This window comes from Manis javanica, chromosome 8 (assembly GCF_040802235.1).
Source record: "Manis javanica isolate MJ-LG chromosome 8, MJ_LKY, whole genome shotgun sequence".
Lineage (NCBI taxonomy): Eukaryota > Metazoa > Chordata > Mammalia > Pholidota > Manidae > Manis > Manis javanica.
The window spans coordinates 12575445-12591642 of NC_133163.1; the positions used below are offsets into that span (position 1 = coordinate 12575445).

Here is a 16198-nt window from a genome sequence, read left to right on the forward strand (position 1 = left end):
ATGGCCAATGAACTCATGAAAACATGCTCTACATCATTAGGAAAATGCAAATCAAAACTACAATGAGATACTACTTCCTACCCATTAAGATGGCTACTACAGAAAAGCAAAACAGAAAATACCAAGTGTTGACAAGAATGTGGAGAAATCAGTGAACTCTTGCTGGAATATTAAATGGCACAGCTGCTATGGAAAATAGTATGGAAGTTCCTCAAAAAGTTGAAAATAGAATTAGCATATAATCCAGCAATCCCACTGCTGGGTATACACCCAAAAGAGCTAAAAGAAGGGACTCAAAAGAGATATTTGCACACCAAAATTCATAGCAGCATTATTCACAGTAGATAAAACATGGGAGCAACCCAAGTGTCCATCAACTGATGAATGGATAAGCAACATGTGATACATACATGCAATGGAATATTACTCAACCCTAAAAAGGATGGAAACTCTGAAATATGCTATAACATGGATGAACCTTGAGGACATTATACTTAGTGAAATAAGTCAGCCACAATAAGAGAAATACTGTATAATTCCACTTACATCAGGTAGAGTAGTCAAGATCATAAAGATAGGAAATAGAATGGGGGTTGTCAGAAGCTGAGGGGAAGGAGAATAGAGAATTAATTGTTTAATAGGTATAGTTTCAGATTTACAGAAGAAAAGAGTTATGGGGATAAATGGTTATGAGCTGCAGAACAATGTGAATGTATTTAATTCTACTGAACTATATACTTAATGGTTAAGATGATAAATTTAATATATGTATTTCAACAAAATTAAAAATATTTTTAAATTATGAAGGTAATATACACTCATTACAACAAAAATCAAATATAGAAACACATTAACAGTAGCCCCTCCCCCCAGCTGTGCAAATAATTTAAGCTCCTATCAGGTAACATAGAGAAGCCTTTAGCTTCCACCGCTGAGCCAGTATTTTCAAAGAAGGGGGAGAAAATTCCTTTATCAGAATGAAGAACATAATTCAAATACTGCTGCTGTCTAGGAAGCAATGCATAAAGCAGAAAAATTACTTTTCCTGCAGAAATGAACAAGAAAAACATTTAAATAAAGGTTTAAGTCTCAGACCAATGGAGTGAACGTCAGGGGGCATTCTGTCGGGGTGGGAGACTCTGCTTAGTGGTTAGTAGATGGTCTCTTGTGCTTCCTGAAGCTGATGCTCCATCCCAATGGAGACTTAAGGGGAACAATTCTTTAAAGTAGTGATAGAACAGGGCAGATGATTAGGAAGGAAGTTACTGTGAACTAACACAGCAGCTCACTGACCCCAAATCAGAATTCCTGACCTCGCTGTGGTCCAGGGACTGTCAATATCCCCAGGAACAAATGCCCGCACCACAGTGAGAAATGTCACCTCAACTGTCAGCATTTGTCCAATGTATTTCTCAGTGTGGAAAAAATAAGCTTATCAAATAACCAAAGATCCCACCTCCTGCCTTTTCAAAAGAGTTGGGTCAGTGTGAAAAACACTGGCTGCACAGGGCATCCCTTACTCTGCACAACAGAGGCCTTCTAAACGAAGATGGATGTGCATACACATTACACTTGGTTTTCCAATGGATTTCACAATATGGGCAATTAAAGAATCAATTAAGAAATTAAAGAGTTTCTGGTGCATAAGAAAACCTCGTCGGCTAGAAATTTTAGTTCCTCCGCTTTTTCCCATTTCCCTGACTTTCATACTTCTCTTCAGGGACGTCACTGCCCACTTCCTCCTGCGGCAACTTCACCGGCCCAAGGTGCCAAAGAACTCGGCTGCAATACCACTCTCCGCCGGAAGATGCCGCAGCCTCAACACTGAACATAACCAACTTCCAAACTACTAACAACCATTTAGTGCCTACTGTATACTGACACAGGACTACGCTAAGCGGCCCTTCAGATCAACTCTGCATTGGCTGGCTCATCTGGGAAACGCATGGGGGCTAGATTAGTGCTTTGAACAATGACTGAATCGCAGTTTGAAATTATTACCAGCTTCAGGTGAGGTGGCAGAGACCGGCAGGAACTCGCGTCCACCGCAGCTGCCTCAGCAACGAGGTCTGGGCCCCGGGCTTGCTTTCCGTCCAGTTCGGAAAGGCCCTTGTCCTTTTACCCGTCGACTATAACCAGGCTGTTGCTATGTCCTCTAAATTGGAATCCGGAATTTGGCTCCTCTCCGGGAAAGCGGCGGGGGTGGGAGGAGTGGCGGCACAGTGGGGCGGGCCCAGGTCTGCGAGGCCGGAGCACCAACTTCCTGCGGGAACTTCCAGAAGGCAGGCAGCTCGGGAGGGGACAGGGTGAGGCCCACGAGGCCGTGGTCCTACGGGCCAAACTCAACACAAAGTTTCCTCTTTTGACCCCCGGGGCCTGGGCCCCACCTGCGCGGGAGGCCCACCGGACACGCGAGGCCCGCGGGCTCGGTTCTCCAGCGAGGGCTGGTGCCGCGCTTCTCGGCTGCACCTGGGGGGCTCGGCTCCGCGCGGCCTTAGGGCTGCACCTGCCCGGGGCCGGCAGTCTCGGGTCGGTGTCCGCCGTGCCCCCAGCGTGCGGCAGCCGGGGTAATACCTCGGGGATAGGGAGCGCCAGGCCTGGGTGCACAGCAGAGACCTGGGTGGGGGAGTGTCCGCGCGCTGGGCCCGCATCGGTGCTTTGGCCTAGGGGCGGGCGCACGCGCGTAGGGCCGCGCCACGTGCTGGGGCCCCGAGCACTCCAAGCTGCGCTCGGCGTGGGCGCGCACGGCCCTCACCCCACGTGCTGGCTGCTGCGAGCGCCGCGCGGACGCCCCCGCCCTTCCCCCCCTCGCACACGTGCGGGCCGCCGCCCCTCCCTTCTCCGCGAGCAGCCGCGCCCGCGCCCCGGCTCCCGTCCGGTCCCCGCGAGGCGGCTCGCCGGGCACCCGAGCCACAGAGGGGCGGGGCCGCCGGCCGCATTGTTCCTCCCCGAGCTGCGGGCCCTCCCCTTTCCCCAGCCCCGGGCTGGCCGCGGGGCCGCCGAAGCTGCGGAACGTGGGCTCGCGCCCCGCCTTTGTCTCCCGGGCGCGAGCCGGAGCCACCGCAGCCCCGCGCCCGCCGCTCGCTGCCGGAGCCGCTTTGTGTCGCGGCGCGGGGGACGGGGCGCGGGGCGCGAGCCGGGGACGCAGCCTTAGCATGGACGTGACGGTCTCGGAGCTCATGGAGCTCTTCCTGCAGAGCCCGCTGGTGACCTGGGTGAGTGCGCTTGGCTCCCCGCCCCATTGCTGGTGCACCGGCTCCCCTCTCGGGCGCCTGCCGTCGCCGCACGCCCCGGCCCGCTCGGAGCCCCGGGGAGCCGCCGGGACGCGAGGGTCTCAGCAAGCGCTCCTGGCTGGGGTCCGGGTCCGCAGGCATTTCCCACTCTGGAGCTGGCGTGCCGGGTGCAGGACCCTGCCGCACTCCCTGCCCAGCGCTGAGCGGGTCCACCTGTTCGCTCCGGGGCTCTGTGAGGGGGTCCCTGGAGCGGGCAGGTCCGAGTGGTCACCCCGGCCCCCGTGGCTTGACCACTCAGGAAAAGGCCCCACTCCCCCAAAATACCCTCGTGTAATTTCTGAACCCATGAGACCAGTGTGGATGATGGTGGGGGCTGGGGGGATCCGTGTACAGGCTGGTGTGGGCGTGTGATTTCCAATAGATTGGAGACGTGAGGAATTTATTGAAAAGTTCTTTTTATTTTTTCCACCCCGGGACGCTGGAGGAAAGCGGCGGAAGTTTTCCTCCCGCTGTCTCGCGGCTGTTGCCTGGCGCGGGGAGGAGAGAGAGGGAGAAGCGTGGCGTGGTGGCTGCCGAAGGTTGTGGGTGGGCGCGGGGGACCCCTTCCGCCCCAAGGGCCCCTGCCCGCCTTTGCCCCGAGAACTTCAGCCTGTTTGTTTGTGCGGGGGTGACTTTCCCACCTTTCTCTCTTGGCCCGGCTCCCGGCAGGTGAAAACTTTCGGTTCATTCGGAAATGGCAGCCAGGACAGCCTCACCATGTACATGGATTTAGCCGACGGAATCTTTTTGAACCAAATCATGCTGCAAATGTAAGTTATCTTGGGGGAGCAAGGACAGAGTGATGCTTTAGACAGTTTAAGGTTGGAGAAATGGAATGTGAGGGTCAACAGGAGGGCTCTGTGCAGGGGGGCCGCTGGGGTCTCAATGTCAGGGTTCCTTTTCTCCGTTAGTGGGGGTATGAAGAACAGGACAGGGGGCTGACAGTTGTTTGAAAAAGGAAATTTGAAATGGAATGACTGTTATCCACGTGGTGTAGATAGTGCAGTTGGCTTCCAGCTCAGGTTTGAGCAATGAAGTGAAAAAAAAAAAAACACCCCACCCTTTCTTTTGTGGGGGCCCAGGCACTGTAACAGAGTCTCTGGTTACAGGAAGTGTTGGGGTGGGTGTCAGTGAGCCACTGCAAGGCTTCATTCCAGGTTGGAACCCTGGTGTTTGAGCTCCCTGTCCCTTCGTCTTACATCTTCGGTGGTCTTACGGCCGGTGCAGTTGGTTAGATGTAAGGTCCCTTCTCATGAATGGATTTAAGTCACTCTGTTAGGGCAGGCACAGGGAGTCAGAATGCAGGGTATACCGTTTGTCTTGAAGCGTGTAGCTTACACAGGGTTTTGGTGGAAGTTACCCTTGCAGGCCTGTATGTCTGACCACATCCTTTCCTGTTGCCGAATTCTGCAGAGCCGATTGCCTGTGTGACTGACAGCCTGCCACATGTAGGTGCTGGCTCCTGTCGCTGCATTCTGTTTTTAACTAACTGCGGGGAATGTAATAGAGCTGAATGTCAGTATCATTCACAGGCACTTGAGGCAAAATGAAACATCCTAATGTTCTCTGTAGATGAGCCCCCCTTATGCTCACTTGCTCACCTCCTCACCTGCAGCTAAGCAACTGGTTCTACTTGAGCATAAATCCATTAGCTAATGGGAATCAGCTTCATTTGGGACCCACACAGGAGGAGGAGCAGTTAGCTTTGGCCTATGCAGAAAGTGATTTAAGTAGGTCTGTCCAAAAAGGTCTGTTTTTTAAAATGGCCCAAGGACGTGGCTTTTGTTATTAATAAGTCAGTTGGTGCCCTGCTTTGGGACAGACACTTCAGTCTTAATTGTTTTAAGGTACTAGAGTCTTCCCACTCTTGTGTTCGATTGGGTTCTAAAAAGACAAATCTGTTGTCTGCACTTCTCTGGAAACACTGATAAAAATGAGTTTTCCTGGGGATGTCTGGTGGCACATTCGAGCTCTGGTAACTCTGCCCCTGTTCTGGTACACCCTGAAAATCACTGGATTCCATTGGGGCAGAGACCTGTGAAACTTCAGCCTGTCCTCGCTCAGGCCCAAGACTGTTTAATTAAAAAAACCAGCAGTATCCCCAGCCTTTTCATTCAGCTTTTACACCCAAGCGAGGGGAGAACAAAAGCCTTGGGACTGTTTCTCTTTCTTCCCTGACCTTTGGAATTCCTGAAGCGTTTACCACTTGCTTGTAAATTAGGAGAGCCTGTTGGACCCTTCCTTTGAGAAATGCCAGCTCATTACTTGTTTGCTGTAGCCCGTGGCTAAATTCAGCTTGAAGGGCTTCTGCCCTCCCCGTGGCAGTTTTAAATGTTACTTTCTTCTCTGTGATATGCCCAGGTAATCATTGTAGAAGTGGGAATTGAAAAGTGTGCAGCCCTTAAGGTCTCAAGCAGTGCCTCTGAGGCCTGCTGGCCAGGGTCAGGCACAGAGGAAAGGACAATGGGGAAGCTGGTTTTGAGTGACTTTCCAGAATGAAGAAATGAAGGAGTGAGTGGTACTAGCAGCACATGGGTCATTGAGGGATCAGACCAACCCTGCTCTGAGTGATAGAAATCAGAACATTGGTAGCTCCTGGAAGTGGGTAGGAATTGACTGAAGAGGGGTCCAGGGGAAAATCTGGGGGTAGTAGAAATGTTTTGTATGTTGCTTAGGGTATATTTAAATTTTCAAAACTTAACAAGCTATAACTTAAGATACATGCATTTCACTCTATGTGAAAACTACCTCAGTTTAATTTTAATTTAAAAAATTCGAAAAGAATTCCAGCCCTAGTGGTGACACCTTGGGTTTGAACCCTAGGGGTGTCTCATACTAGCGGAGTGATGCTGGGCACAACACTCAACACCACAGCTTCCTCATCTGTCAATGGGAAGCAAAGTACCTCTCTTTAGAGACGGTTGGGAGGATTAAATGAGACTATGTATTAGCAATTAGCACAGGGCCTGGCACTGAATAGATGTTGGTGTCAATGATATATGGTACCTTAATCTAGAAAGGATTTGAGGCATCCCCTCAAGAGTTTGCTTTCTTTTTTTCCAGTCTACCTTTCTCCCACATCCTGAGTCTCCTAGATTACTGCGTAATTCTGAGCGTGAGCCCTCTCCCAATGAGATCTAGGCCAAAACTGGACTCTAGGACCTGCATCTAACACCATTCTTAAGCCAAGCCTTCCCCCCGCACCCCCCACTTCTGCCAAATGGAGAAATGTCAAGGTAACTGGCAGGCAAGTGATAAGGCTGTTCTGCCTTATCTCCCATGCTAGTAGCTCTGACTGTGTGCTATTTGCCTATTTTGATAAATTCCCCCCAAGTTGGTGGACATGAGAAAATTGCGGAGAGGAGTATGTTAAGTAGGTTGCTGGAGCTTAGATCAAAGGCGGTTACCTAACACTTCAGAGCCATATGGAGGCTGGCCCGGGGCACGTGACTGTACCTGTCATTGTCTCTGGCGACTGCAGAAGGTTGTGGTAATAGTCTCTTGGCCCTGGCCTCCTGGTGACATCAGTGCCTGGAAGCAGGAAAGCCCTGTGGGCTCAGCTTTCAGGGGAGGCCCCGGTCTAGGAGAATTCCTGAGTGAAAGTGAGGCCATGAGTGGTGTGGACCTAGATGCACTGGGAAACCTGCTGAACAGCTCTTCTGTAAATGTAGTTTCCCTGGGTTTCTACTGGTGCCCAGGGGAAAACACGGTTTCTGGTTCACTTTGAACAGACACATTTCTCACTGTCTGGTAGGAAAATTATTGAAGAGCTTTGACTCTGAAACCAACAGGCAGAGAAGTTCACATGCCCCCACCCCCTCCATGCCACTTACTAGTTCTGTTACCTTGGGCAAATTACTTAAACTCTCTATACCTCAGTTTCCTGATCTGCAATAAGGGGATGGTAGTTATAGACTTGGGAGGATTAAATGAGATCATGCCTGTAGAAAATGCCCAGCAAACACGGATCACCATCACTGTTAGGTATGGCCCGGAGCTGGGTGTGCGCTCATGTGTGCGGGCAAGAGGTGGTGCACACCTGAACCTGTGCGTGGACACCTGGTGTGATGCGGTGTCTGGAGAGTGCAGCTGGGAACTAGGCCTGGGCCTGAGGAGTTGGTGGCCGTGCAAGGCCTGCTGTACAGCCAGCACTGTTCTTTGTTCAGGTTTCTTTCTTACCCCTGGTGCTGGCTGCAAAAGTCAGGACAATAAATTAATTGTTCAGAGGTTGGAAACATCCTCAGGCCAGTGGGAGAGTTTCTTAAGCTTCTAAAAAGCTTTTGAAAGATGTATTTTTGCCCCAGGATGCAGGAAGAGGAGTGATAGTCCCCTTCTGCATATGTAAAAAGCCGAGGAAAAAGGGCAAATGCTTGTCAGTTGAATGAGTTTGTGTTGGTGCAAAAGTGTTGGAGCAAAAAATATTTATGCTTATGAACTTGATTTCCTTTTTTTATTTGCAGTATATGACATCCTTCATGGGGGCTTTGAGTCCTTAAAAATTATACAAAATATTCACATTTATTGTGGGAGAGTAGGAACATACAGATGAGCAGAATAACTATAATTTTACCATGTGGTGGCAGCAGTGATAATCTGGTGTCTTCCAGATGTCCGTGGCACATACATGAATATAGCTCCTCATGTATTTTTATCTAGATGTGGGCTCATGCTACTGTTTTTTAGCATTCCTTTTTTTTTAAACCTATGATACCTTATGGACAGCTTCTCTGTGTCAATACATCATTTATTGATTCAGTTTCAAATTTAGGAAGTTTTTGCAATATAACCAAAAGTTAGGGGCTGCTTTTCACAAAGGAGTGGAGCAAGGTTGCTGAAAACCTACATTGTAATTATCTTTAAAATTCTAGGGTAAGTTGATTTCCCTTTTACAAGTTAGAAATTTTGTATGAGAAGGAAGCCCTGGAGACCTCACACTTTGGGCTTGGAACTCTGCAGGGTCGGAGAAGCTACCAGATGCTTGCACCCATGTCTCTCTCCAGTCCCCTACATCCTGCTGGGGGGCTTTTGCATCCTAGAGCTATCACCTATCACGGAAGATCCTTGTTACTAATGATTGCTTTGGGGGAAATGCAGTTGTGCAATGGTTATATGGTGTCCTCGTCTGGGGGTATAGGACCAATGCAGACTTGGCCTTCATAGAATGATAGTCTTTTAGGGCTGGAAGGATCCTGTAGTCATCTTGCAGATGAGCACACTGGGGCCCAGAGAGCTTGGCCAGTCCTCCCATGACCTGGAGGGGAACCCCTGTCTTCTGACCCATTTCCAGCCACACTGGGGAATGGGGGTTACCAGTGCTGGACAGAGTGCGGCTAGGCCTTCCTTAACCATGGGTAACTTGTCTTTCGATCCTGTTTCCTCGTAACTTCTCTTTACCCTAAGAGCCTTAGTTAAAGGAGGTTGTACTGATGCTCATGATAATTAGTCTAATTACTCATACAGTAAATGTCCAGGCTCCTTGGAGCAGTGTTTGAATTAGCTATTGCTTCCCAGACCTGGAGAGAACAAAAGCAGGGGTGGCCCAGGCTTCCCTGCTGTTTACATGTCAGACCTACAGTTCCCTGTCCTGGGGGCATGCAGTAAGCACCGCCCCCGCCCCATGTGTTCCGCAAACCCAAGGCCCTCTAGGCTCTGGCATTCCTGGGGTGGTTCCACCTGACTTCAGGGAAAGTTGGGACTACAGTAACAGCAAAACGGAAAAGGCCCTGCACGTTCTCTGAGCTGTGCTGTTTTAAGAAGCACACTTGTCTCTTGATGAAATTGCTTCTCATCTCAAGGTACCTGTAATAAAGGGAGTAGAACTGCACCCTTCAGGTAAATTATTTTGTAATGCTAGGTACACTTCTGTAGCTAAAAATGCCTTTGTGGTTTAAATTCTGAATGTCTTTTCTATTTCTAAATTAATTTCCACCGAACTCTTAACCTTTATTTTCTCAGTAAGGAATGGCTCCAAGAGAAACATCTAATGTGTAAATGGTTTGGCCAGACTCCATTACCATCTGAAATATTGTAACATGACAGTTGAAGAGGGATCCTCTGGTAGCCCCAACGTACCCATGAGACTATTTTAGGGGCTTATAGGATGACTGAATAAAATCCATGGCTCATAATTGCCTGACCTAGGTAAAGGGTTTTGTGTCCACACCCTGCAATGTAGGAACTCATAGTGTGTATGTCAAATATTTACGTGATGGTTGAATTGTAAACAGTCTGTTTTATAAAGATTTTATACTTCCAGTGACATTTGAAATGATTTCTATTGGTATTTTTCTGTTGGCTGATTTTATATTGATGGTTGGCTTCAAAATGAGGCAAATGGCATTGAGATCGATTTCCATAGCTCCCCAAACTCCCCCGTCCTCATCCAGGCGCCCGGTTACTGAGCAGGGGGAAGAGGCTGTCTCTCTTCTGTCTAGCCAGCCCCCCAGAGGCTCAGCACCCTCCTCACAGGGCTCAGATGACAGATGAAACTGTGAAGACAGCCCTCATTTGAATGAGACCTCTGGTATGGGTATGGCGGATGGGACGGTCACAGGGGAGGGAGGGCTTTGTTATGAAAAGCCTTGTGCAGCCCGTGGGGAGGTGGAAACTAAATCCCTTCTGTGTGTTTGTTCTCTTTGAATAGAAAATGTTTTTGATGCTGAGAATTCTGAGAAATATTCTGTATGTAGATGAGTGAAATTATAAATCACTTGATTCACATTTCTAGTTTCATCACAACCAAACTTGACTTTTGTATGATATTAGAAAATGACACTTTGGGGGTTTCCCACTTGAATTATTCATGTCTCTGCTCTTAGCATTTCCTGTAGGGTGCATTTAGAACACAGTGTCACTCACGATGTTGGTTTTTTCAAGATAGAGTTATGTCCCCAGAATATAAATCAAAGGCAGGGCCAGCCCAAGACCAGTTCGGTGACAGAGGTGGCACACCCGTGTGAAATGGGACATTAATGATTTTATTGATTTATTCAGTCAGAAAACATATTGCCTGCTTTTTTTTTAAACATATCACATACTTTGGTTCAGCTTCTAATCCTCTTAATATTGAAACATACTTTTGGATAGGTCATTGATCCCATACAGTATAACTGTTGGGTCTGTGCTGACATTTGGTAGTGATATATGGGCCCTGCTAACAGTGCGAACAGAAATGACATTAAGGGCCTGGGATCGGCAAGGTGCTTGGCGGTGGGGGAGCAAGAAGGTGGTGCAGGCCTCTAAGGGCCGGGGCCTGGCAGTGGCAGAATTCGGGTTTGACTGGAGCCACATTGTCACAGTCGCATGGGAAGCCGACTTGGGGAGAACTGAGGGCCTCACACTGGCTGGGGAAGGGTGTGTGGCAACTGCCTGGATATGCAATTTGCATTCCTGTCTTTCCTCCCCCAGAGACCCCAGGCCAACCAATCAGCGCATCAACAAGCATGTCAACAATGACGTGAACCTTCGCATCCAGAACTTGACCATCCTAGTGAGAAACATTAAGACCTACTACCAGGTAAGAGCAGCTGTCTTTCCAGCAGAGTTTGTGCATCTGGCAGTATTGCCACTCAGACAATTTCCGCACAGGAAGCCTAGAGGAAATGGCTTCACGGATCGGCATCTACTTGCTGATGCCTGGTGTTTCCACTCGCATCATTTTTTTGGCATTGTGGGAAGGGTCAGGCGTTGGGTCCCTTTACTTTGTCCAGGGAGTGCCCTTTTGAGGTGGGTGCCAAGCATCACGCCTGGTGCTGTGAGGGCCCCAGAGCAGAACCTTGGGTTCCCGGCACAGCCAGAGCTTGTAGTCAAATGGGAACTATCTGGAACTGCCCCTGAGAGTGGCCTCCTGACATGGTATTACCCACAACTCAGTGAGCCTGTGTCTGGGAGCATCTGAGAGGATTGAGGAGACAAGGGACTGTAGAGGGCAATGTTCACAGGAATATAATCGTTAGGCCTGCAGCTGCAGACAGCATTGGGGTGCACCGTGTGGAGTGTCTGCTTGTCAGGTGCTTGTGTGTCTCATCAGGGAAGTGGGCCTGGTGGGGAAGGACTGTTAGAAACCCTGTTCCAGCCTTAGGAAGGTCAGGTGCAAATTCTTGATGTTCATGACCTTTATGTAGCCAGTATTGATGGGAAATGGACTTAAACTTTGCATCTTGGAGCCCTGGTTTTCAAAATTTTCTTAGCAGTGTAACTCTTCCCTGACATATTTTTCTTGAAACCCCTGGTGAAGCCCTGGTGACTGATGGACTTGGGGGCTGGAAGCCCTAGTGTCCTCTCTTGGGCCCCCTCCTCTCACAGTTTGAGAACCACTGCTTGAGAACAAGTCCTTTCCAGATTCAAGCTGGGTTTTGCTGACCCCTCAGGCTGACTCTGCCTCTGAGACCTGTCCCCAGCACCCAGCTGCCCGGGCTGTAACTTAGTCTTGATTCTGGGGTCTGGGAGCATCTTCAAGGTCATGGGGTCCCTGCCAACACGAGAGGCTCCCCTCCCTGACCTTGTGCAGTGGTTGCCGGTTCTGAGGTCAGCTGAGGGACCACCTGACAGGCAGCTGGGGGGAGCTTGTGCTGTGGCGTTGGACTGTATGCTGGGCCAGGTCCTGCCGAGGAACCCTTCTGACTCAATGTGAATTTGGAAGAGGACAGGATGGGGAGGGAGGGAGGGGACAGTGCCCTGGGTTTTCTGCGATGATTGTTCCCATCCTCCTCCCATTGGGGTCTGGGTGCTTTCACTGTGTGGCCAGTTCAGCACACCTCCTGTACTCATCTTGTGGACTCTGAGCAGTCTCTGGGAGACTTAGAACCAGCCCCACCCTTTAGTTACAGACAGATGCAGCTGAGGAGGGGGCCTAGGGCCAGGGGGAGGCCTGGGGAGCTGGATCTGCGCTGCGAAGGGGGGCCTGTTTGCTTGTCTGAGGGCAGCTGCGTGCAGGCCTGGCCATGCTGCAGGCAGGTGGGTCTCAGCTAATGCTTCCCTTGTCACAGCCGCAGGAAGGAAGCTGGGCCCAGGCAGAGAGGCCAGGGAACAGCAGCGGATCTGGGTGCGGAGGGGGCTGCCTCTTGGCTGGGCTGGCTGCTCAGCAGGTACTCAGGGCTTGGTCCCTAGCTGCAAACACCATTCATATGCTTTCAATGCCATGTGCTGAGTGCCAGGGAGCAGATGGTGCTTCTAGTTCAAGAGACAAGACCCTTAATCCAGGCTGCAGGGGTGAGGTTGGGGAGGGCTTCTTGGAAGAGGGGCCACCTGAGTGGAGTTCTGGTAGGTGACTGAGCTGCCAAGTTTGGAGGGTCATGGGCTGGAGAGAAAGGGACAGGGTGTTGAGGTAGGTAGACGAAGGCATGGGGCCCTGAAACAGTTCTGTCCTCAAGCTGTCAGGGTCAGCATTGTCCAGCCACCCCTGCTTGGATGAAGGTCTGGTTCACCAGGTTTCAGAGGCATCAAAACCAGGGAGTGTGGGAGCATCAAGAGACAGAAATTCAGGGTTCAGAACAGGCTTGCAAGGCTGGCCAGAGCGGCGGCAGTAACTCTTCCCGGGCGAGTCTCCCACCCGAGGCCCGGCTGAGAGGTGGTCACCTCTCCCAGAGGCAGTGGTGGAGGCCACAGGCAGAGGTGGGGTTTCCACAGCGCTGCGTGAGCAGCTGTTTGGCCATTCAGGTCCTGTCCTCAGGTCTGGCCCCATAGGACACATGCCGTGGTGACAGCAGCTCTGATAGTCCAGGGCTGGTCTAGCCAAGTGGGTGTGCCACCGCTTGAGTCTCTGTTGGTTCTCAGGCCGTTTGCTGCTTTGGGGCACTGTGTAGAGTTCCAGAAGATGGGAACCAGTCTCCAGAAGGGAGATGGCCTGCCCATTCCCGGGGCCCAGATGGACTTCCGGGGAGAGAAGGGGCTGCTGTCTCCTTGTTTTGCTTCTGCGCTGTTAGCTGTTTGAGGGCAGGGCTGGCGGGCGTTGGGAGCCGCAGCCCAAAATGAATACTTGCTAAAGGCCACAGGCCACCCCTGCCCACTTGGAGAAAGCTGGCAGGATACCCGCCTCTGGGGCTGACCCCTGGTCTCTGTGGGCAGTGTTCTGTGTGATTTTTTTCCTTCTGATTTGTTTTAAAAGTTCTGGTCATATGAGTAATTTGTGTTCTTTATAAACAGCTTGGAAAACAAGTAGCAAGAATGAACCACCCATAATCCCACCACCCAAAGACAATCATTATCAGCATTTTTAGTGTTTCCTTCCAGCTTTTGCATGAATAGTTTTTGTGTTACACTGCTGTGGTCGTGCCATATATACAATCGCATATCCTGCCTTTTTCCCTCCCCCCCGACATTATAGCGTGCACGTAATCGGTTATTATTGTAAAGGGACATTCAAGAAAGTTTTCCAAGAGAATGCTGCTTGGCGTCCCCTTGGGGAGTGGCCCTGCAGGTGGCGAGGGCTCGGGATGAAGCAAGACTAGCGTCGTCATCCCTTACCCTGAACTGGGTGGCTGGGGGGGTCGGGAGGCCTCCCTACCCCCACCCCCATGCCTGCTGTGGTTCGGTAGACACATCGAAGCCACAGAATCCAGCCCTGGGATGTATTTGTCAAGCAGCAGGTCTGCCCCCTGGCTGTCCCTTCTTTTCTGAGGCATCCCAAGGAAGGGACAATTAGGAAGGACAGGGACCCATGTATGACATGGGCTTCTATCACAAGGAAGCTCAAGTTTTGCCTCAAAAACCTGTGGAGACAATATCCTGATAATGGGACCTTTAGGTGGGTACAGGAACCGCCCTGCAGAGCTTCCTCTGAAATGGGGACAGTGCCGAGTTTCTGCGAGCTCCCCCCTCGCTGTCCTCGCACGGGGCCAGGCTGCTTCCTTCTCTGGGCCTCCTGGGTTCTTGTGTTTCCAGGTGAGGATGGGCTTCTGTGGGCCTGAAATTCCACAGTCGCCGGATGGTGAGAGGACCAAGGTCCAGAGTTCAGGGTCACCTCAGGGAAGTTTTATTTTATGATATCCTTGAACTCAGCTCTTCTGACTTGGGGTCTCTCCCCGTGGTCAGGAGGCCAGAGCAGACCCAGGCCATTGTTCTTCATCTGAGAAGAAACAGCAGAATAGTCTGGTGTTGCCTTATCTTCTGTAATCTTTTTAATTTATTGCCTTCAATTCAGAAAATTTCAAAACAATTCATATGGTTGTAATGAGCACCTGTGTATCCGATCAAATATGTATGAACAGATGTGAATACTTTTCACATTTGCTTCAGACTTGTTTCCTTGAGAAAGTTGTTCTGTCGGAAGCCCCCAGCATGCCTCTACTGCTTCCAGTTATCCCTGGAGATAACCCGTTAATTGGGTGGGTGTCTGGTTCATGTTTTTAGACTCTTGTTCTGTGTGTGTGTGTGTGCTGTGTGATATCCTTAGATAAAACTCCAGCCCCTGCCTGTAGCTCTTCCCCACGCAGCCTGGTTTTTGCAACCTGTCAGCTTTCTGTGGCAGTTGTGTTAGGTGAGCATAGGTTGACTACTAAAAATTAGAACTGTCTTTAGAAATGTGCACGCTCAATTTGAAAAACAAGACTTGTCAAAAGAGTAGAATGTGCATTTGACACTGTTGCTGGGAACAAAGTAAATTCTAGCTCTGTCTCACTGGTGTGGGCTGGACGGTTTAGTAACGGTGAAGGCCCCCTAGGTGGGGGTGACCTGCTTTGATGGGTAGGAACAGTGAGTCTGCTCTTGCCGTGTCTACAGGAACCAGTGGAATTTGCATTATATCAAATTTACAGGAAATAAATTCCTTTCTCCGCTTTAGACTTTAAAGGTTAAAGAGGAGAGCTGTTGAGGCGGTTAGTCTTGCTTTTGTAGCTTCTATCTACATGCTGAGGAAGTTGAAAGTAGTGTTTTTTTTTTTATGAAAATATTTTCTGATTGCAGATGGGGAGAAATAAAATTAAACTCATCCATTATCTCACCACCTAGGATACTGTTAATATTTTGGTATTTATGCTTTCCGTCTTCAAGTCTGTGTATGTGGTGTCTCAGAGTATGGATGGTATCGTAATCATTCATTCTTTTTGTAATGGGGTTTACTTACTGTGTAGTGAGTGTGTTCCCATGTCACTGAATAGTGTTTCACATATGAATTTTAGTGTCTCCATGGCATTTCACATGCGTCCGTACCACAGTCATTGATACTGGGTTAGTTCTGTCTCAGGACTATAAACACCACCACCATGAACACACTTGGCACGGAAACCTTTCAACAACTGTTTATATGTCCTTAGGATACATTCCTAGCTTGGAATTACTGGGTCACAGGGCATGACTACTTGGAGGCCTTGCGCTGCTTACTGCCAAAATTGCCTTTGTTACAAGCCTTTTGTTTGTCTTCTCTGAATTGCCCGATTGTGCCCTTGCCCGTTGCAGTAGCTCCTGTGAAAGGCAGTGTTCTGTGTTGCTGTTGAATGCTGAGTATTTCTGAGTGTGCGGTGCAGGCGAAGGGGATGGAGTCTGAGGTTATTTCTTGCCGAACATCTGGGTGAACTTCTTGCGTTGGGGGAGCGCTGGTTGCTGGCTTGAATCTCCAGCAGGACAGCCACTGAGTGACTGTGACGGGACAGGACATGGCCATGAAGCTGGGCAGTCCAGTGCCAGGACTGGGAGGCTGTCAGAGCGGCTCCCGTGGCAGCAGTGGGCATCCTTTTCTGCTGTGGACTTGACCCAGGCATTTCCTGGCTTCCCTGTGAATGGTGGCTGTCAGTCTGAAGTTCAAGAGAGAACCTTCCAGACTGTTGGGAAGTGATCCTGACGGGGCGGTGGCCTGCGTAGACCCCTCCTTTCCTCTTTCCTTCCTCTCGCTTCCTATCCCCCATTCTCTCTAGTGCAAAGTGATGATGTGTCCCATGAGGATGCCCTGGTGGCCCAAAGAGGTGGGTGTGACTTGCCGAGAGTGACCTAGT

General features: G+C 50.1%; 1 protein-coding gene across 6 annotated transcripts in view; it reads left to right on the forward strand.

Moving 5' to 3' along the window:
* The first annotated feature begins 3014 nt into the window (after positions 1 to 3014).
* The window catches only part of CCDC88C (coiled-coil domain containing 88C), a 128121-nt gene continuing 114937 nt past the window's right edge, over positions 3015 to 16198 (forward strand). For 4 of the 6 annotated variants that reach the window (XR_005053984.2, XM_036991675.2, XM_036991677.2 and 1 more), the window contains exons 1-3: positions 3015 to 3215; positions 3942 to 4042; positions 10680 to 10788. Coding sequence is in view for 3 of the 6 variants with exons in the window: in XM_036991675.2 (XP_036847570.2) it covers positions 3156 to 3215; positions 3942 to 4042; positions 10680 to 10788 (270 nt within the window). In the remaining 3 variants the exon portion in view is untranslated. Of the gene's footprint in view, positions 3216 to 3941; positions 4043 to 10679; positions 10789 to 16198 lie in introns of those variants that run through there. The other 2 variants (XM_036991681.2, XM_036991680.2) reach the window with 1 other exon arrangement.